The 23,797-nt window shown below is 37.2% G+C and overlaps 1 protein-coding gene across 1 annotated transcript in view; it reads left to right on the top strand.

Annotated features, from left to right (window-relative positions):
- Positions 1-1,821: 1,821 nt before the first annotated feature.
- LRP1B (LDL receptor related protein 1B) overlaps positions 1,822-23,797 on the top strand; it is a 1,815,754-nt gene continuing 1,793,778 nt past the window's right edge. Inside the window, exon 1 of the mRNA XM_041739937.1 lies at positions 1,822-2,557. Coding sequence (XP_041595871.1) covers positions 2,371-2,557 — 187 coding nt within the window. The 5' untranslated portion in view covers positions 1,822-2,370. The remainder of the gene's footprint in view (positions 2,558-23,797) is intronic.

The raw sequence follows: 23,797 nt of genomic DNA, 5'->3' as shown, positions 1-23,797 counted from the left end.
AGCAAAGCAGATGATGTAAAAGAGATCATACGGTTGTTACTCCGCCTAATTTACTTAGTAGTTTTATTATTAGGAGGCACTACATATTTAGAATGTAGCATATTTAGAATATACAGTAGAATACAAAATCTTCTGGGTATTCACTTCTCTGATTATCTTTCATACTTTTCCCTTTTGAGAGTTGACCATGGAATCCAGGGCTGCTACATATATTGCAGAAGTGAATGAGTCACTGATTTTCAGTCATAGAACGTGAGTACATGGTAAGTCTTTGGCTGTTCTGTTCCTGGCCACTTTCTTCTACTTCGCAATTTTGAGATAGGAGGTAATTGGTGGTAATAGTATAGAAGAAGCCGAATCTGGATGTCCCTAGCATGGTTTGTGAACACTCCTCGTTTTATTGCCAAGACTTAAGTGGATATAGATTTCCTAATGGCTGACCTCCTAGTTGACTGAATGGGATCATGTCAGAAAGATACCTGCTTACTTCATCCCAACGAAAGAATAAAGATTTCATAGAATGCAGAGGTCTGTGGACGCTTGAGAAAGAAGTATTTGTTACTTTGAGTATCATTCTAAATCTACCCTTCCTACCCTACTGTAGCCCCACATTCTTTGAACTCGGCCACTTAGTTCAAAGTTTCTGAATTCTTAGTATGAAGTAAAATAGGAAAAAAAAATGCCTTTTTATATTTCCTATATGGTACATCTTTTTGTGAAACAGTTGAAATAAGTAGGTGAAATTACACACCTAACAACGTTAGAAGAAAATAAAACATACACTTAAAGGTGGAAGCGGTTCTTTTTGAAGATACTAAACTGTTTGGTATACAAGGGAACGTCAAATTTAAAATGTACAATATAGCATATTTTATAATCACAGTGTAAGTATAATATGGCAAATTTCACATATTCTTGGCGATTTTCCTTAGAGTCACCTTTCTTGTCTTTGATCCAGTCTAATTTTAGTGGCTTCTAAGGAGCATCCAAATACGTTTCTGGATAATTTTGTCTCATAAACAGCCAGCTCGTAGTGCGGACATTCATCTGTATTGTTTCAACCAGTAAATGGCACAGAGCGCTTTATGGTATCTTCCCTTTGCCTTTCAGTCATCCTGTTTCATAGTTTCCTTTACACCCCTTTCAAGTTTCAAAAAAGCAAATATGAAACATTTTTCAACCTTACTTCTCAGGCAAGAATTATTGATGTTAGAAGGGGAAAAAATACGCCTTCAACTATTAAGATTTCTGAGTTTTTGAGTGATCGTATTTGAAAACTCAAGTGGTCGTACAAACAACTATTTATTTATTTACTTATTTACTTATTTATTTATTTATTTTTGCACTGATCCATGGCCATGCCTCATAAGGTTTGGGAAAGTTTTTCAACTCTAACTGCACTATGTGGAAAGAGAAAAAAAAACACAGTAAAAAAAAAAAACCCTCAACACAGGTTTAAAATGGTTAGAGGACCCCTTTTAAAGAGAGAAAAGAGAGAAATCCACTGCAAGCAAAGTGCCAATCCTTTGCTCTATCTGCATTCCCTGCTTAGGGACCTCTCTGCATCCACTGTCTCTTCTCAGGCAAGGGGTGATGACTTCGGGGATTGTTTTGGGTTTTGTTTCTGCTGAGTCACTATATTTTGCATCTCTGTCCCCAGGTGCTACTCAGCACAAAAGTTAAAGGAGCAATCGGGAACGCTTCGCGCCTGTGTGCTGAGCAGAGGACACCATTCGCCTCGAGAAGCTCCGCTGCTCGGCTCGTCCCTCCTTGCCCGGGAAGTGCAGCTTCCAGGGAGGGACGGGAGCGAGCCTGCTGGGCCCGGGAAGCCCCCAGCGCCGCAGCCGCTGGTTCGGAGCCGGCTCTTGAATGCAGAGCTGCCCCGGCGCCCGGCTGGCTCAGCCCGAGGCAGGAGCCTCCCCGCGGGCTCAGGACCCAGACCGCCCCCGAGGCAGCTCCGGAGTTACTTTCCCTCTTCCAGGAGACCGAGACAGACCGAAGGTGATGGGCGGTGCTGTGGGCTCGCGCCGGTGTCTCCCCGTCGTGTGACATGCCTCGGCCGGGGTCCTAGCCGGGTCCCTGCGGACCACGAAGGGTGCGTGGCGGCCTCGGGATGAGCCGGCGCACCCCCCTGCGCGGGCACCTCTCGCTGCCCCTCCGCGCGTGATGTAACATCAGACGTACCCTGCGCTGGGAAGTCAAGACACACGGGCGCTCGCCGGCGCTCACCCCCTCGCTCGCGCTCGCGCTCTCGCCCTCCCTCCCCGTGTCTCACGCGCGCATCCCTCCACCTTCCACATCCTGCTCCAGGCAGGCGGAGGCGGACCGGCCGGGCTCCTCGAGCCGAAGCATCTCCAGTGACATTTGTAAATGACGCCGCGCGGGTCGGGGCCGCGAGCCGCCGCCGCCGCCGCCGCCGGGCCGAGGGCGCCGCGGAGCAGTCTGCAACGCGGGCTTCCTCCCCGGGCGACCACGATGTCCGAGTTCGTCCTCGCCGTCCTCACGGTCTCGGGATTACTGCCTGTCGCCAAGGTGCTGCCTGTGGGAGCCGACCGAGGTAAGGGCACACCTGGCTCTTGGCTCCCCCGTCGCCGCCTCGGCTCTCCGGCTGGGCGATGCCGGTGGCGGAGCGAGCGCGAAACTTCGGCGCTGGGGGCCCCTGGGCTCTGGCTGGCGGGGGTGGGGGAGAGGGGCGGCGGGCCACGTCCCAGCCCGGTGCCCCCCCCCCCCGCGCGCCTCCCCGGACCTGGTCCCCGCGAGGTCCGCACTGGGACCCCTTGGACTTGCCCGCGCAAGCCAAGCGCTGCAGACGCGGGGATGAGGATGGGCTTTTCCGAGACTTCGCGGCTCCGCGCTGCTGCGGGCTCCCCGCCCGGGCGGTGTGTGCCCTGCGCTCCCCTCGCGGGGAGCCCCCGACCTGCGGCGCCCAGGCCCTGGGGACCCCTCCCGCCGCGCGCCCCAGCCCCAGCCCCAGCCCCAGCCCCGAGGCCAGGCTTCCAGGGAGCTGCTGGCCTCAGGCACCTGCTGGAACTTGACTTTTTTTGATTCCCAAGGTCTGTGGCCCGGCTCACGGTACCGAGAGACGTTTACCCACCCCTGGCGTCTTGCAGTTGCTTGGCTGTCTGGTTTTTCTTTTTTTTTTTTTCTTTTTTCCCCCCAAATACTTGATGGGTGGAAGAAGTTGGAGTGGGGATGCGTATGGGGAGCAGAGGAGAGAGGAGGTGGGAATGTTAATACACCTAGATCGTGTAAACTTTTGATCTGGAAACCCAGGAATCCCTGTGCAAGTTTGACAATCTTTGACAACAGTTGCACGGGTGCAAAAAGGGGGGGGGGGAGAAAAAAAAGACAAATGAATATTTGGGCTGCCGGCATTGGAATGGTTAACTCCCTAGAGTAAAATCAGGAGTATCTTAGATCTAGGTGTGTGTGTGTGTGTGTGTGTGTGTGTGTGTGTTCACACTGACTGATAACATTTTGGTTTGCTGTTGTTGTCAATGATGTTTAGTTAGAAAAAAAAAAAAGAAGTAACAAAGATAGCAAGGATCCTGGATCTCAGTGTCAAGTAAATAGGCAAAATATTGCATTGGGAGATTTAGTGACTGCGTTCATATGAAGCGAATTATGAATTGACTAAAAATTATTGCTTCATTATAGGAAAGAACAGGAGAATGAATTGTAGTGTTTCTATCCAACCTGCTGTTGGCAACCAGATTACAGGCTTTACAATGTGCTCACACATTTCCTTTACCAGTAGTGAGACTGATATTAGTTCCTTTAGAAAATCTGACATTTACTGAGTGATCATCTTTTAAACATATCATTGCCACCTAACCATATAGCTTCTAAACTTGTCTTAACTTGCCTTGAAGTTGGTGTGGAATAGTCGAAAACTATACTGATATAATGGAAGCACATAGCTCTAACTTGAAATGATGATGTCTTTGATCTGGAACAATCAGCTCTCAACCTTTCTTAGGAAGAATCTTTGAAGTTGGACCGGAGCAGATGAGCAGAATGAAGCTTTTCAGCCCTGTGAGCTAGCCAAATATAATGGCACTGCAGACTCCTGCTATTGGGCTTTTTCTGAGTCCCCGGTCTCTGCAAATTTGACCTTATCTGGAGCTAAGTCCTTAGTGATTTTGGATGTGTTTACGAGGGAGAGAGTTGTTACTGCAATGATTAGAATGAATACCTGAAGAGAATTATATATAAAAAGTTGAACCTCCAATTTTCTCCTGAGATAGAAAACTAAATATCGCAAAGGATTGCGATTTGGTGCACATTTAGTTCCATGAGGAAGAGGAACATCCTAAGATATAAACAGGGCATATGGGAAAGGATTGTTACTTTTTCCTAGAACTGAAATAGTGTCATATATCACCATGTCAGGATAAAAAGTACTATTATAAGATAGTACAAGTAAAAATAGTTGTAGACCAACACTTTGTCACTATTATATATATTTAACAAAACTTGCCTGTCAGAGAGGAGCTCACATTATCAAAAGTAAAAAGGGTGGGTCCTGTTTGGGGGGAAAAAAAAGGTGGGGGGGGGAAGAAATCATGTTTAAAGTTAAAAAAGAAAGTGCTGCTGCATTATGACAAACTTTCCTCAGTGAAATGCTGAAACAGACGATATGGGAATATAAACTCAAGAAAGAGGTTAATGAGATGTAGCTTTCTGCACAGGCTTATGTCAATTGTCCTTGAAGAATAAAATAGGCATGTGAATTACACAGGTGTGTTTTGTAGTGCAGGAGCTAGCTTCATGCAAGAAAATGAGAAATCACTTTCAGGTTCTCCAAATATATCTTGGGTAATGGGTGTCTTCTTAAACTGTAGGAAATAGCTAGAAATGGTTGTATTATTACCTTCTACCTGTGTTGCTCTTTGTTTTGTAAGTTTATGAGCATAAACTCCATTTTTTTTTAAAACGGAAGAGTACTTTAACATATATATGCTTGTGTTGAATCTACACATATTCACTTGTCCTTCTAATTCCACATTGTTTATTTTCTTGGTTTATATTGATTTTGATACAGAGTTAAGCTAATGTACATGTCAGTTCTTATTAGATTTCTTCACATCTAAAAAAGGAAACATCTTTGTAACTCTTAACAGCAAAACGTGAAGGATAAATCATATTCACTTAGGATCAACCAATGTGTCATATAACAATGTCATATCATATCAAAGTATTGCTTGATAAGGATTAAGACTTAAAAGGAAGTGTATTTTAAATTGTCAAATTTTCTGAAAATAAAGGGGATTGAGAAACCTGAAACTAATCTCTTTTAAGTTCCTGAGTCTGATAAGATGGGGAAACATATTTTCAAATAATCAAAGTTCATGTTGTTTTAGCCAGTTAAATATATACGTCTATGAAGCCATCTAAAAATGGCAATCATGTGTATGTCAAAATTTTAATCTTCCTCCCCTCAAAGAAGAATGAACTGCAATCCGCGTTTCTTTGTATTCCACAAACGTGAAGTTTTGTTTTGAAGAAGTCTTTGTAATCTTCAAGATTTCTTCTTTCTCTTTTCTCAAGCTTAAATTAAAACTGGTAAGAATGGAAGGAGACAGTGGAAGCAAAGAACAATTTCAGTGTGTTAAGAGAAAGAATGTGAGTCGCAGTGAACAGAGTAAGTGAGGGAAAGAAAGGGGGGGGGACCCCAAATGATAAATTTAGGAAAAGACTAAATCCAAATTAGTATTTCCTAAAGAAGAGGTGAAAGTATCTTTAGACAAAATAATACTTCTAAAAAATAATTATCTTCTTCTCATTTCCTAACGAATATCCTCTGAAAATGCTTGCAGTATTAAAATAAGGAAACTTCTGTCGGTGTGAGGGTGGATATAATTAAACCCTGAAGAATGGGGAGATACATGCAAATATTACAGAAAATTCAAGTGTTAAGAATGCTAGGATTATTAAGATGGAAGTGATTTTTTTTTTAAAGTGGAAGTGAAGGAAGTCTATCTTCTTAGAAAGAGTGGGGGGATGAGTGATATGGTGAACATATTCTTAACTATGGTAATACTTTCTAAATATACTTGTCATTCACGGTGGAGACATGCAGAAATTTTTTGTTTGCAAGTGTATTGGTTCCAGGACATTAATTTCTTACTATTTGCCTTGTCATTTTCTTTTCAGAGCCTTGGGTATACCAAAAAGATAGGCTCCATTTAAAGTTACCTGGACTGAATATGATTTGGTCTTCTACAGTCATTGCAATGGTGAGGGGTCTCTGTATCTTCCCCCCATTCTATATATTACTATGATTGATTTGTTTTCATGATTCCACTATTAATTTTTACATCTTATATGAAACGTGCACTTCCCTTTCTTCAATTCCTTCCTAGTAATAGGGATTTGGGATAGTAAAAAGTACCAGCCAGATGTATTGAAAGATTTCTCTATCTTCTGTGGCTGTCTGTCAAAACAATTCTTGTACAAAGGAAACACTTGTCTTCATTTTAGATAGATGCATTCAAAGAAAGTAGAATTAATGCTAAAAGTTAAACATGATTATACCAACATGATGTCATTAAACTAATTTAGCAATGAGCGCAACCCACTTACTATATACATAATATAAATTATATAACATATATATTTAAAATCTTCTTTAAAGATCATATATGTGTATCTTCTTTAAAATACCTGCCTTGGCACAAACATCCTTTAAAAACATCATTCTAGGGACGCCTGGGTAGCTCAGTGGTTGAGCACCTGCCTTGGCCCAGGGCATGATCCCAGAGTCCCGGGATCTATTCCCACATCAGGGCTCACTGCATGGAGCCTGCTTTTCCCTCTGCCTGTGTCTCTGCCTCTCTCTCTGTCTCTCAAGAGTAAATAAATAAAAATCTAAAAAAAAATTAGAAGATAAAAACATCACTCTAGTCTGAAAATCGGAGATAGATATTTTTATGTGAAACTTTTTTTTCCAAATTCCAGAAAATATGTCTTTGTGATATTGCCTCCTTGAAAAATGAAAATATGAAATGGAAAAACTTTAAGAGTTATTTTTCAACTCTTAACGTAAAATATTCTAATGATGAATTTCCACATTACTAACAAAGTCTGGCAGTGGAGGAGATATAAATGTTAAAATGGATTTGTTTTTGAAATACCTATAATTATGATGCCCTCCATGCTTATAATTTGAAACAATGTTTTTAGTAGCTGGAATGCTAAACAAAACTAAAGTTAAAGGTTGATTACTTAGAGTTAACCAGAATACATATTGGACCAAACTTCTATCAGGAAATAGTCATGTTTATTCTGGCAGTTCAAAAACTACCTAGAAGAAGAAATCTGGGTCCCCATACTTAAACTAAGAATAATGACAAAAAACTACCTTGATGCAGAGAGATTACAAAGAGCGAAGTGTTTTGTTGTTTGTTTTTTGGTGCGGAAGGAAGGACACAATCAGATAGAAAAGTGGCAGGATACTTTTCAGTCCTCTTTTTTACATTTCACGATGCTTATTCTCCAAATTTAACCTATATATAAAAACCCATTACCTAGATGCATAAGGATGATATTGCCACATACCAATCACAAATCTAATGGCCTACACGCTTTAGGGGACATTTTCCAGTTGTTTTATTTAGGATGGAGATCTTTAGAGCTTGTTAGTTCCTTGGGGTGATAAAAAAAAAAGGTTCTATTATTTAAATATTATATACAAAACTATGAACATATCTCTAAAAATTAGAGTTTTTAAAGTTATTTTCGGATTAACACATGTGTGCCAATGAGTGTACCTACCTCACTTGCTTACGGAAAGAATTGTGCTTGCCATAATATTTAATCACTGTTCTCACTATTTTGTGCTGTCTCATTTGAATAAAATATCAGTTTCTCCAAGTACATCTGAACCCTCTGTGTTATAGAAAGAGGAATAAAGTCTTCAGAAGATTTTGCAACTCATCATAATGAGTAAGCTTAGACCTCCAAAGTTTGTTTATATATATATATATATATAAATTATATATATAATAAATATATATACATATTTCTATTAGGTTTTTCTGCTATAAGCTGCCTCCACAATTTTAGATCTTTATTTCCTCCTCATAAATGATTTGGTGGCCTCCTTTCCCCCCCACCCCCAGCAAAACTACAAGGCCAAGTTAGAAAATATGTATTTTTTATTGCTCTGTTCTGAATTCAGTGATACCAAAAATATAGTTTCTGTCTCTCTCTCTCTCATTCCATCCTATTGATTTAGGCTATCTTTATACAAACCCAATTATTTTGACTGAGCTTCCTGACTAAACTAATAGATGAAACTGACTCGTAACTAAATGGGAATCCAAGTTTTAGATAGTAGCCAGTCAGATGTGGTAAAATAGTAGAACTGATCTTGCATTAAAAGCCTAAAGTTGAATTTTATGGAAAAATAACAATAACAATATATTTCCTAAAAGGCTTATGCATGACACTTACCTTCTATACTTTGTAGAGTCAGTAATGTGTACCTTTGCCAGTATCCCTGTCATAATAGGGGTATTCTAAAACCCTATTAGAATGCAAATAAATATATGCTCTGAATTCATTCATACTCAGATAATTCGTTTATTGAATGAAATTAGAAATTTATTTTTTATTGGTTTTATTAACTGAATTTATTTTTCTTATTATGTAAAATATTTTTAAAAATTAAAATATATTCCTAAATATTGTTTCAAAGTTAAGACTTTATTTCGACACAGGATATAGAGTAGAAATCATTCCAATGATAAAATGGACAACAGGATTTAGTGTGTTTATAAATATGACTATAATAACTTTTCTTATGCAATCATATTAACTTAGTTTCAGTCTGCAGTTAGATGTCCAAATATGGTTAAAAAATGCAATGGTGTAGTTAAATAAATGGACCCATTCATTTGCTGTTGATTTCCTGGTAGGTCGGGTTCCTATAGGTATCACCTTGGCAAAAGGCTAATAATGCTTACGTTGATAATGATATGTTACTTACATTGTTCAATAACTCTGCCCTCATATTTGTTGAATGATATATTTGGGGTTTCTCAAATATTCCAGGATAGTGGTAGATATGCAACACTTGTCCAAGGTGTCTTTACCTATAGAAACAATGAAAAGTAATTTTGATTAATATATTCTTACTGTACAGTCATCTGTTTAATCTCATTTTTCTCAAATATAATCATGTACATGAAAGTTTCCATTATACATGACTAATATTATAACTATATCCTTTATAGAAAATGAGTTGAGAAAGTACCTTTTTATATGAGATTTCTTCTAACTTTATTAAGTAAGAGAAAAAAGAAAAAAAAAATTGAAGAAGATAGAGCCTGTTGCCTTACTAAGATGCCGGCATTACATTTTATCTCACAATGCATTCTTATTAACAGTCAGACATCTCTTCCTGAGATGCGTGCACCTCATTGTCCTGGCTGGCTTAGCCTTCAGACCAAAGACAGGTATTGTTGAAACACGACCTCATTTTACTCGAAAGAATGCGTTTCTTCTTTAGGTAAGATCAAGGTACCACAGATCGTCTCTTGTTTTATTCTTACAATCAATAGGACATTCCTTCCTAACTTTTCCACATTGCATTGACATCCTTCAAGACTTCCAAGACAGCTTAACTTTAGAAATATGAATACATAATTCCTTAAGAATTTTTCTACCGCTGAGTTTTTCTTTAATGACAATTTATCATCTTAGCCCTTCTTAAAATGAAAAAAGATAGCTAAAAATGGGGATGGGGAGAAGAGGAGAAGTGAAACTTAGTTATGGTTGCTTGCTTTGAGTGTTCCAAGGGTATTTTAAGATATTTGTGAGAAAGAAAAACTGTGGATATAAAGCTTATAACAGAAATGGGTTTATAATGGTCTGTTTTCTTTAAAAAATTAGGATATATGAGGAGAAGGACAAAGATGCTGAAAGAGTGCATTGATAGTAAGGATTTATTGGAACTTCCACACAGACTAAGTAACTGAGGCAATTAGGAACCTCAGACTTTTGCTAAAACATACATTCTAGAAATTTTAAAAAGATTTGGTTTTTAGAATATCTAAGACCTTGTGTGCATTTCCTAAAGCTTTTAATGGTATATTTTATTGGCATGAAAATGTTAAAATAGCAAGTATGCTTTATTAAAATATTCCACTTTATTCAACTCTATTAATTTTTAAGGCATTTTCTCATAATTAAGCTCTTGAAAGTACAGTGATAACGATGCCAGCTCATGGGTGAGATTTTTGCCTTATCAGGTGAAAATATTATGATCATACCTACTGGGCATTCATATTTCTCAGATTGCATTTAAAAAAAAAAACAACTAAGATTTAGAGATAGAATTACTAACTCAGAATTCAGGCCCTTTTGCTGAGTCCTGGTATTGTTGTTACTTAACAAAAAGGCTAGCAGTTCACCAGCACCATGTTGATGGTGTGTAATGCTAGTGGCATACAAATCTTACTTGGGGGAAAATATGTTGATTTAATCCAACATTGGCTAACATTAAGAATAGATAGAAATTAGAATTTAAACATTCTGGATTTGTCCACCCTTGAATATAGTTCTTTCCCCTACTAGGATTTGCTTTCTTCCTATTTGTGCTTGTTAAGGATATTGTCAACTATTTTGAAATTAATCCCGATAGGGATAAGAACCAAAGCCTTAGCCCTTTTCCCACTCTTCTTGCTTGCTATCATTGTTGGGAGAACATAAAGTTCTGGAGAGCATGAGGGTTTTCTCTTACGTGTGTTTTAATCTGAATGCCTGTGAAAACACCACCAGAGTATTACAGAAAACCAATCTAACCAACTCCATAAAAGAGGCATAGTGGTGTCCCCTATACCTTCCCTGAGAGCATGGAAGATAACATATTGAAGACACATTATATCCTGTATTGCACTATAAAACCAGAAATCCCTTACATTCTCAGGACACTTTCTTTCTTTCTTTCTTTTTTTTTTTTTAGTTTCTTTTTTCTCCTACTGAAATCACATGATTCTCAAAAGCAATCCATGTGGCAGGTGGTCATTCACTTATATATCCACTCATTTAACAAAGTAGAACAAATATGTGGTGGGTAGTGTTCTAGATATTGGGAATGAGGCAACTGAGCAAGTTAGACAATGTACCTGGTTTGATTTAGCTTACATTTTAGTGTAGGAAGAGACAATCAGCAAACAAACAATATTTTGTTCTAAGAAGAAACACAAAATAATGTAATCAAGAGAGTGATGGGTGGTTGTAATCACAGAAGGCCTTTTGAGAAGGATGACCTATTTGCTGAGACAGCAGACAATGAAAGGGAACAAGTATGAGTAGTTCTGAAGGAGAAGCTTTCCATGCAAACCCTTGAGAAGGAGTCAAGAATTTGGTATTTTAGAGAGAGAAAGGAAGTCTGTGTGTTTGATATGAACTGTGTGTGTTTGGGAAAGAGGACAAGTAGGAAAGGGCATATTTATGATAAAGCCAGAACATGTCAGACAGGACCATGCAGATCAAAGTGAGACATTTGGGTTTTCTTATTACAACAAGCAGCATTTGGATGTTTAATCAGAGATGACAGGACACAACTTAATTTTTTAGAGTTCATGCTTATTGCTGCTGAATGAAGGAGGATAAGAGGGATACAGTAATCCAGTTAAAGTGTTGTCACAATTGTCCTGGAGAGAGATGTTGGTGGCTTACATGAGGAGATGACAGTGTAGATGAGGACCAGGCAGAGGAGCAATTCATATCTTGAATTTAGGAAGATTTTCTATAACATTGAATACAGCACCAGTCAACATATTGAGAGGATAAGGCATAAAATACAGCCTCAAACTATTGTCTTTGAAGGTAAAGGTTAACACGGAAGGTTATTTAAAGATGAATGCATTCCTTTTTGCAGCACCTTTTATTAAGTTTCATGAAACATGTTTCTCAGCGTAAAGCATGTGATGGTCTCATGTGGACCATGCAGTTTTGCTTGCCTTACTACCTTTCCCTTATATTTCAGAATTACTAATACCATCTTCCCCATTACCCCATATTTTCCCACACCATGCCTGCAGAAAGGAATTAGTAGAGTCGGATTCATAGTATTCTTCAGGGGTTGAGTTAAAATAATGCACTTAGTGGTATTCCAAGCACTAGTAAATATGACAGTGATTGTTTCTTTTCTGTTATTTCTACTAATCTAAATGAATATATAACAGCAGAAGGAATAGGCCTTGCCCCATGTGATGAAGATGCATTTGTGCAATTTTTTTTCTTGAAATCCCCAGAGTTTCCAAGGAAGAACCCATTTTCATTGTCCCCAAATTCTTGACATGATTGAGAAGAATTTGTGCTGATAGTCAAGTTCCCACTAATGGATGTTTGATTAAAGGGAAGAAATTATTAAGGGAAGCGCTATGGGCCATACTCATTACCCTGCCTGGAAATTCCCAGAAAGCTGTAGAAAGGAATGGGGTTAGTGACAGTAAGTAGTGGAAAATCTACTGGGTAAGCATTTATGGCCTAGTGGGTATTTTTCTTTGTCAATCAGGGCCCTTGGATTATTCTGTGTTTATCCACACAGTCATTGAATAACTGTTACAGTAACTACTATGTACCATTCAGTGTGATTTATAGACTAGAGAAAGAAACAAGGAAACAACAAAAACCAGGACAAGCAATGAAACACTAGTTTAACAATTGTACAAGTTTGGATTTTCAGGGAGGGATTGCTTATGGCTACAAAACAAACTCATTTGGGTCTATTGAGTTCTTGTTGGGTCAAGAAAGGAGAAAGAGTTAAGAGAAAGAGAGAAAGGTATTGTAAAAGTGATGGAAAAGGAAAAAAAATATCAGAGCCCAGAGGTTTGTGAGAATAAAGAAAGGAAATACAGTGTTTGAAGGAAATACTGTTAATATGAAACTGAGTGAATTACTCTGCACCCTGAGTTATTTAAAGATTGTTTCAGGATTTGATTCTATTGATTTTTTTTTGTTGTTGTTCTTTTCCTTTTTCGCCTCTCTTTCCTGTTACCTACCTTGAGAAGAAGTCAAAGATTGGTTTTAAAATATCATATTCAAATCTGCATTCCAAAGTATGAACTTAACCCCCCAAATACTCTCACCCAGTTTCTTTTTTCAGTTATACAGGTCATCTAGAGCCAGAAAAGGAACTGGGAGTAATCAACCTTTTTGACACTATTTACCTTATGTTTCTCGCAGCAGCACTGTGGGGGAAATACTTCATTCAGAGAAATTACCTTGGAAAAACCACGTAATCATTACATAGAATGTTGAAAAAAGATAACTTGCTTTCTTAGTTTCCAAACACGATACATCTTTCGATTAAAGAAGGGAAGACAGGGCAGCCTGGGTGTCTCAGTGGTTTAGCCCCACCTTCATTCAGTCCAGGGCCTGATCCTGGAGACCTGGGATCGAGTCCCACGTCGGGCCCCCTGCTTCTCCCTCTGCTTGTGTGTGTGCCTCTCTCCCTCTCTCCCTCTCTGTGTCTCTTATGAATAAATAAATAAAATCTTTAAAAAAAAAAAAAAAAAGGAAGGGAATACCTATACTAAAGACATTAGGTTAAAATAGAGCCAAAGCTTTGGCATTTAAAGTTTTAGAAATAAGGTATTGAAACAACAACAACAAAATATTGAAACAAAAGATCTCATCCAATTTATTTGTTTTGTAAATAGCTTGCATGCAGGTTTGTAGACATTTGCTAAATGCATGGGCAGAAATCGAATTTATGTATGATTTTAAGTTCAGTCGATTTTTTATTCCCATTGTCAAAATCCCCTTTAATAATTTGACCCCAGAATTTCAGTAGTAAAATCAACATTTTGCCTAGAAATAAGTTAAATATGAAATAAACACCAAAATTTTATTGAATTTTTGAGAGACTGGACCAAATGAAATTTGAGGCTGAAAGATTTTGCATTAATATTTAATTTGGGACTCACCGTAATTTGTTTGCTGTGTACTTTAGCAGAGGGGTGCCAAAAAGTTTGGAAAGAAATTAATCTGAGTAATTGAAAACAGCAGGAAGGGGAAGGGTTACTTGTATATTTGTGAGTATGAGGCATGATTTATGCTCCCTGACTAGAACTCTGCTCACATCACACGGAGGTCTGTTGAAGGGCTTTTTTCCCCCCCTTTCATAAGGAAAGCACTATGGGAAAAAGTTCAAAATGAGTATAAGGGAGTTATTTATATTTTAGGTAAAGTAAAAAATAATTACTGACTGCATGCTTAGAATAAAAGGCATTGGGCAGGAAATGTTGTGACCCCTTGGAACAGACTTAAACCTGCTATAAAGAGCCAAGGAAAATAAACAAAGCTTTTATTCAGATAACAGTTAAGCTGGCGAGACACCTGAAAAAATCTAGCAATAGCAGGAAAATCACTTAAGTCAAAAATAAACTTTCAGAGATTGAAGCTACTTGAGTTCACCAAGATTTAGAGATGAATGCCAAAGAGGATTAGTAAAACTCTTTTTCGTGTGAAATGCAGCAGTAATAGCTCTATCGCCAAGTCTCAAACTCTCGCTTGAAAGTCACCATGTGAGTATTGAACTCAATATACAATAATAACATTTTCTTAAAAGGCAGGAAATCGTATAAAGAAACCTGAAGCAGCAATCCTGCCCTCTTCTCTCCCTTCTGCAGGTGAGAGCAAATGATAGGCCACATTTCTTCTAAAGTTACATAGAAATAGATCACCTATGGCTTCTGAAATCTCTACTCAGAGAATAGGCTGCTGAGACCTCATTGCACATCATGCTAAGTAATGGCACTCAGACATATTTGACTGAACTTTATGAATTAAAGGGCAAGATATAGAGTGAGTTTTACAAATACAAATACATACAGCACCTGGGCTAGTCAGAAGGTGCCCCGGGTCACATGTCAATTAGAGAACCCCACACTGTCCAAAGGAGCAGCTGATCTTTAGCTGGAGCAAATTGTGTATTGGGTGAAGGTGAGCCAAGGGTTGCCAGACCTTTAAATAGTTTAAGAGTGGCCCAGAATCTGGATTTTTACACACAATGCCTTAAGTTTTAAATATTGCCCCATCAAGATGAAAAGCAAAACACACACACACACACAACAACAACAACAACAACAACAACAAAAATGTTGTAGGGGCCAAAAACACAAATTGATGAATCGAACACCCAAGCTGAAAGCCTGTAACCTACGATGGAATCCTGCGGTTGTAGGCATCAGCATTGGGTTGGACTGAGTCACAGTGAAAAGACATTTTACACACACACACACAAAAAAAAGACATTTTACTAGGTGTATTGCAAACAAAAGGTGGCCTTGGAAAGCTGAGCATAATGCCTTGAAATTTGGAGTGCATAATTGTTATAGGTCATGGCTTTGGGAGGAAGGATACCAAAGATGAGTTTCAACGGTCCTACATCTATGCCTTCAAAACTTCCTCTCTCCGTTGAGATAAAAAGGCAGAATCAGAGGAGAGGATGTGGACTGAAAAGAAAAGAAGAGAGTAAAAGGGAGAAGAAAAATATAGTGAAGCGAAGATGGCAGAGATATGATCCCAATGGGTAGACAAATTCTTATTCACACACAGGTGGGATGACATGTAGATTTGTGTTTCATCCTCTCTTTTCTTTGGCAAAGCTGTGAGTTACCAAGAGCCAAGTGTGTATTCTATTTCAATGCATTGTCTTTAGATTTCATACCTATGTTGACATAAGAATTAGTATATCTAAACTAAGTATTTGAATCAGTTTTTTAAATGAAACTTTTTATCTTGAAATAATTTTAGATCAGACTTGGCAGGTGAGGCCATGGGCCTATAGGGATTTTGTATCTTGCCTTTTGGATGGGTAGTGAATAGAAAAGCATATGCCAGAGATAGTGAATGGGTTTGATCTTTTGGACAAATCTTGACTGATTGGTAGTTATTCAGGTTGCTGTATTAAAAGAGATTCTAGGGACGCCTGGGTGGCTCAGAGGTTGAGTGTCTACTTTCAGCTCATGGCATGATTCTGGAGTCCCGGGATCTGGTCCCGCATCGGGCTCTCTGCATGGAGCCTGCTTCTCCCTCTGCCTGTCTCTGCCTATGTCTCTAATGAATAAATAAATAAAATCTTAAAAAAAAGAAAGAGATTCTATAATTGAGTTTGGATTTTTTAGTAAAGGGCACAGTCATGAGTTGGTGATATTTCCAATAATCAAGTCAGAAGACATGTAGGGTGTTAATATCTGGCCCACTTAGCATTTCTGGTTTAGTTAGCACAATAGAAGCACAGTTTGAATATCTTGTAATTAAAAAAGATAGTTCCTGCCCATGATTCATGGGTAAGATGAACCAGTGAACCAATGGGTAAAATTCCAGCTAATGAAAAATAGCTTTGCATAAAAACAAGTGTCTAGAATCTTCTCAAAAGGCCTAGGCTCTTTACTTTTTCAATGTATGCAGTTTTTAATTTTCTTCCTTAAAAGTGCCCCTATGAACATCATATTGCTAGAGTTTGTTTTTAAGCCTTTCTGGTGATTGATGAGGTCTTGTTCTTCCTGATAATTTCCAGTTTCTCCTTACTTCGAGCTGCAATTTTTTTCCTCCTCACTGTAGGATCCTCCCCCCCACCTGCCAAAAGAGCCAAATACAACCTCACTATCCAAAGGCTCTGATTCATGTTAGGTGCTTGGATATATCCAGTTTTAATGACATATTGTCTAAAAAAACATAGATGTGAGATTATTGATCCAACCATCAGTTTAGGTTCTGATAATAGCTCTAGGAAGGTAGTGAGAAACAGAACTAGTTGGAAAGCAATGCAACACCCATATTGAATTTTTAACAACTTAATACATTTTAGGAAATGATCCATCTGAAAGGCATTATGGCTTGCTGAGAAAAGCTGTACACTGGGAACCGGGAGAAGTGGGCTCAATTCCCAGCTCTGCATCTGACTCACTCTTTGTCCTTGGGCAAGTCACTTAGCCTCTCTCTGTGTCTACTTCCTGCATGGTAAAATAAGGAGAATAATGCATAAAGACTCCCACCTCACCAAGATGTGTCGAAGCTGTATTCTGTAACCACTGAAGGATCTTTCTTCCCCCTGCTGGCTAATGGCAAACTTATTTTTATTAGCATCTAGTTTGATTGAATTTTGCAAAAAAGAGCATGGAGCTACAACTAATTTGAAAGAATCCTTTAATCCTTTAAATTACACTGGAGTTTTATTGCAGTACATATTGTTTTGTGTTAATATACTCAATGCTAGGAGGAGGACCTGTAGATCCTCTTGCCTCAGTGTACTTGAGTGTCAACGATGTAGGCTTGTTCTGAGCACTGCAGAGCCCATTAGAAAAATAGAAGAGGAAATCCTGGAGAGAAGAGGCTTACATATAAGAAACATTTAGATAATGTTACCTAGCAATATTTATTCAAAAATACTATTGTTAGGGTTAGAGTATAGACAGCAAGGAAATCAATATAGGCTGAAAAATCACAGAGCAATGTCTTGGAATGCATTGAATAAATGCCTCTCATCCCGTGACATCTTCTCTGATTCCTCCAACAAAAATCATTTCCTTCATTTACCATCCTCTTTGATCTTGCTGGCTTATTTACATTTCTCCAATTTTCCCTTAAATGTATTTTATATTTTTTTAATTTTTTTTTCATTTTAAATACTAGGTAGTCATAGATCATTTTGTCTCTTTGCTATTTTGTCTCTCATTTATACTGAACAGTATCCCATCTTATTTTCCATGACCTCTATCTTTCGAAATGATTCTGCCAATTATAGAATATCTTGCATTCTGAATGTGTTTTATTTCCTTATTATTTTATTTATATTTGTCCTGTATCACCAATGTTTTCTATAAATTGTATATTAGATCTACAGGCTAGATTAGATTCCAATCAAATATTTCTGGACAGAATATTTCTTATGTGGTATTAGGTATGCATATACATAGTAGAATTAATAATGCAAACAATAAGACAGAAACTGTTCTATAGCTTTGGCTTTGCTGCAATGCTCAGCAGTGTTATTGTGTACTCCTGTATAAGAAAAGATTGCTGTCTTATCTTTGATAATTTCTTTATCTCTTCAAATCTCAGTTTCCTTAATAGATAAAATACAATGATATCTACCATAAAGTCTTGATGTTTTGAGAAAATCCATATAAAGTGTCCTTTTATAGTTGTAATCAATGCAAGTTTATTAGTACTGGTAGTAGTAATAATGGTTAGTTTTGTAATGTATCCTGTCATATGATCTTGTATGATGAAAATGCTTAAGAATGACATTCATTCTATGAGCAGAAAGCAATACTGTTCATCCCAGGATTCCCATTGTAACAGATGAATGTTTCCTGTCGGTTGGGTGGTTGATTATTTTAATATGTCCCCATGTGGTGTGATATAACCGGAAGACACAATTTTAAATCCTTCTAGCAGGTTATAAATATTCCAATAAACAAAGTTAAAACTTTATCCACAGGTAAAAGGCTCACTCTCTAAAAACTCTCCAAATTCTTTGTCCCAAGATCATCTTGTACTTTCTACCACTCCAATATAAGGAGAGAAAAGTACATACAGATCCAGGAGCCTACACTTGAGTTCTTCCCTGTAATTGAAGCAGCAACAACAACAAAAACCCCACAAAAACTAAAACAAACAAAACAAAACAAAACAAAAAACCACATTGGGGTTGAGATTAGGAGATTAAGTTTTGAAGTCAGTCATTTTGGATTCCAGTTCAAGCTTTATCATATTGTCTGTGTCACATTGCTCAGGATATATAATCTCTTTGAAACTCTTCTGCTTATTTGCAAAAAAGCTCAAAGAAATACAAGATAGGATTAGATATATATAAACCACCAACTCACAATCACTGCTAGTTACTATTATGTTTTATTACTATCTACATACGTTTGCTGCCTGTCCTTGGCAGTTAATAACTCTGAGAAGCAAGGGAAATTATGGTAGGCAAGACCAAGACTGTTGCAGAGTCTGCAAAAGGACGAGGCGGAGGAGGTAGGGGGGAGTGACATCCACATCTCACTCTGCTTACTAAGCTTGTGCCCTAGTCGGGGCTTACATTTGACCAGAGGCGATTCCTTTTTCTAATTAGCACAAAGATGTCATGTAGGCTATTCCGTCCTAGATGGGAACCTTCTAAACCTAAGGAATTGCAAGTACAAAGTTAGCGAGGAGCAAGAGAACTGACCTTAAATAAGTAGTTCTGTAGTTTACTATGGATAATTCAAGAACTCCTGAATAGTAAGATGTGCAGAAAATGTTGTTCTTTATAACTCAGTGGATCTAAGATGGGCGTTTTAAAGTCATCTCTAAAAGAAATAATCTAAAATCTAAATAGGGGCACCTGGGTGTTCCAGTTGGTTAAGCATCGGACTCTTGGTTTTGTCTCAGGTTGTGATCTCAGGGTCATGAGATTGAGCTCTGGTTGGGCTCCTCACTCAGCACGCGTTCCCTTCTCTTGGGTTTCTCTCTCCCTCTTTCCCCTCTCCCCCCACCACACCCAACTGCTCATTCTCTCTCTCAAAAAAATAAATGAATCTTTAAAAAAAAAATGAAATTTCTAGAGATAGTTAATGAACTACTTTATAATAGGGGAAACGAGACTTGCAAGGAATAAATTTCACTAGAATTCTCATATTCTCTTCTGACGTTAGTCTCTAGAAATAGAATTTATTTTTTCTTCAAATAGTTTAAAATGAAAATTTGACTACATTGAAATAGCTATTCCCACAACTTGCTGACTTATTGGTAGTGCTTCAGGTCATGACTTTGTGTTAATGCTGGGTGTCCTGTGGGGATACCCTTGCTATATTTTCTCTGGAAGTAGGAAGAATAATTTATTGGTAATCTAGGATATTTTTCTGACCTTGGTGGTAGTACTAAAATGGCATTTTTTTTTTTTGCTTTTATAGATTAACAACAAAAATTTTCCAAGGTTTTATTATTTATTTTTACCCATATAAGGCTTTTGCATTTGCTTTAAAAAATAAATAGGTGGGGGCAGGAGGAACATCTGTTGTTTCTTTTATGCTCCACAAGTATTACTGTACTTTTTGAAAAACACTGATTTTTTTTCCCCCAGAAAGAATGATGTGACTGTATAATACCAAGTAAATGTTTAATGCCTCTAAGTGATAAATTTACATAAAGGGTAGTTTGCTTTCTTAACAGAGTGTGTGCGCCAAAGATTTTCTGTCAGAAAATCAGACCGAAGACAAAAATCAAGGCTTAGCTTTGTGTCTTTTAATACGACACATATCATTCTATACAGCTTTTGAAAACGACTGAACCAGATATCATTTTTGAATGTTAACACCGTACTTTTCTGATGCTATTATTTTCTCTTTGGATAGGGGGACTGCGAGGAATGCATGATAGGCATGTTTTACTTCTCAGTAGGAAGAGCTACTCTTTACACAAAATAATCCGAAAATTTTTAAGTATGCTTATTCATTATTTTTGTCTTTTTAAAACCAAAACTACTAAATTTTGCTTTCCTACAAAGCGATAAAAACTAATAGTTGTAGGCAAAATATGTACACTGTTGATCTTGGGTTTCCTTTACTAAAGGAACATTATTTGTTAGAGTAAGCCAATAGTTGAAGATTTCTTGTATCTGATTGGTTTATAGATACTATGAAAATTGTCTTTCCAAAACGGTAGAAGATGCCCTCCTAAAATAAGCATTGCTTATAGTAGTAACACAGAACTGCTCTAGAGACTGTCCAAGTTATACTATTTTAATCTTGCTATTATATTTTCTACATGGTGAATTCAAGCTTGGCTCTAATATTATAGAAATAGGAGCAAAAAGACATTAAAACATTTCTAGGGTGTTAAAGTGAGTTAACATCATAACCACCAACTGTCAGCAAGCTTTGGGGAACCAGCAGGGATCCATGTTTATCCCACATAATGGATGTGTGGTCACGGATCTCATTAAGCAATAACAATCTTTGGGAAATGGTTGTTTCCTACCAAAGTCCACTCTAAATGTACTCTTTCCTAGTCCACTGAGGTTCATGCTGCTTATAAGGTCATCATGCTCTTTTTTTTTTTTTTTGAATTATTTTAAGCTTGTTTCATTTTGTAACACAAGAATCCTGTCACGTGAAAATTGAGATATTTGTCTCTCAAAAATCCATTGAAAAGGAGACCAGTGCTTGAGACTCACCAGGAAAAGTTCTTGGGTAAGCACAGTGTCTGAGGTAATGAAGGAGACACCCACCACTTGACAAACTGAGTAATTTTCACCTGGAGTCAGTTGGGGGAAATATGCAAATGATCTAACTCCAGTGACCTTGGCAAATACATTCTACATGCCTGTTTTAGCCAAAATCTGTAACTGAAAATATAGTTACTAGATCTCAGTTCCATGGAGCAATGTGGGCATCCATAGGTTGTTTTTGTCCCTTTAAAAATAATTAATTCATCCTGTTAATTGATACAAAAATGCACTAAAGGTAAAGGGAGTATTTGAAAAAGAAAACAAACTGTGTATATATCCCAACCACTTGGTACTCAAAGAAAAAGTGTTGAATGTCCAAGAATCCTCATTCAGCCTTGTCAGATTTTAGTTCATTAATACTTTACTCCTTTAGATTCTCATATAGCCTGTGTTTCAAATGGAAGCAATTACAGGAAATGAGAACAGTGGTGCCATGAAGTAATCATTAAAATGGGAAGGACTCTAAAAATGTGAATTGTATTTTCATTCATTGATGGATTTTTTTTTCTCCCAAAAGGAGCATAGTAGTCAGTGGCATTTGCAACCCATGCTCTAGTGAATTTATTTTTTTGTTAATTATTAAATATCTATTGATAAATTACATGCAAATTACACTTCTAGCAGAGGGTATGAAGAGACAGACCATATTGCTTCTTATTTTCCAGCTAACATTAAATCTAGGATTACTCTTTCACATGGAATTGAAGATGAATAATAGATTATTTGAGAAAAAATAATTTAGAATGAGAGTCTCTAAAATCATAGGAAATATTCACTTCAGAGAACATATCTATTTTATATTTGTTTATAGAAAGGTCCTGTGAATTAATTTTTATATTTGAACCATCTCTTTTTTTTCTTTTTAAAGGACTGATATTTGGTTTTCAGAAACAGAATATATTAGAAAACTCTTTGAAAAAAAAAAAAACTCTTTGGAACCATTAAGACATATTTGTGATCTAAAGTTCTTGAAGTGTAATACTTTGGTCTAAAAATTATAATAGTAGAATGGGGCAAAGAATTTAGGAACCTAATCTGTTTTTATTAAAATATATATCTTTAATTATTATTTATGCATCTTTTTATAAACCTTATTGAATGGTATTATTTTACTTTAGCCCAGAAAATATTGTAAAATAAAAGTAAGTGTTAATACTTTAATACATATCAAGATTTCTTTCTTTCTCTCTTTTTCTCTCCTGCTCATCTTTGCACAAAATTAATCAATTATGTGAATCAACTTAATCAGAAAAAGACATTTGTTTACATTTAGGACATCTGACTATTGTAATTAAGGCAAAATATATAACAGTTAAATATAAAGTTTTGTATTAACTTTATAATATATTTTTTATGCTAACATGTATGTATTCCGTTATTTCATGATTTCAGCTGAATTAGAGTTTATATATATACACAATCAATTTTTAAAGAAGAACACAGTAAAACTGCTTAGTAGTAAATACATATCAGAAATAATATAATTTTTACCTTTGGAAATATCTTATTACTACTAGTTTCTTCAAGGGTTTATTACAATTAATTATTAAACTCTAGAATTGTCTTAGCATGCTATGAAAAATGATCCAGGATTTGAGAATGAGATGCAGGGAGGTGAAAGGCAGCTTGCACTACGCAATGGTGTATTCTAAGTGACAAAAAATGAAAGGTATTAAATTCTGGTATATTTTGTATAATAATGGCATAAAAGTTACAATGGAATATAGAGTAGCCCTGAAGTCAAAGATTTTGCTTTGTATCCAGGCTCCAGCTTCTGCTACTTCCTAGCAGAGTAACCATGAACAAGTCATATATTTTCTCCAAAACTGAATTTTTGTGTTTGTTAAATGTAATTAATGACAACTTATTATATGGCGTTCCTTTAAAACTGAACAAGAAGGGGCTCTTGGGTGGTGAGGTCAGATGTGTCTCACTTTTGGTTTTGGTCAGGTCTGATCTCAGGTTCTGGGACTGAGCATGGGGCTTGGCATGCAGCATGGAGTTGGCTTGAGATTCTTTCTCCCTTCCCCTCTGCCACTTCCTGCTCATGTTCTCTTCCTCTCTCTCTCTAAAGTCAGTCAGTCAATCAATCAATCAATCAATCAACAAATCTTTAAACCTGAATAAGAAAAACAAAATGCTTTACAAATTCTATAGCACTTTATAGAATTAAAACTTAATTATTCCACAACTGTACTAATGGCAGTCTGTTCACATTTGTGATTTTTTTTTTCAGTTTTTGGAATCTTTATTCTCATTTCTTTAACGTAACTCTATGGATATCAGGAAAACACAGCTTACTAATAATTAACTATTTCGAAAACATTTATTGTGACATGCTGAATAAAATTAAACTTAGGAAAAAGGCGTGAGTGACACAATAATGAAAAAAACATCATTTCTGTGTTAGAAAGAAAAAAAATCAGGCTGAAATGTGGCAAATAGGATTTTAGAAGGGTGGTAAATATGTGTACAAGCAACATGGCAGCTCAGTTTTTGCGATGACAAGTGCCTTAAGTAAAGTGAAATGAGATACTATAGAAGTTCAGCTTTCATATTTTA

This window comes from Vulpes lagopus, chromosome 24 (assembly GCF_018345385.1).
Source record: "Vulpes lagopus strain Blue_001 chromosome 24, ASM1834538v1, whole genome shotgun sequence".
NCBI classification, from domain to species: domain Eukaryota; kingdom Metazoa; phylum Chordata; class Mammalia; order Carnivora; family Canidae; genus Vulpes; species Vulpes lagopus.
Note: the sequence above shows the minus strand (reverse complement) of the source record. Positions and strands in the feature narration are given on the sequence as shown.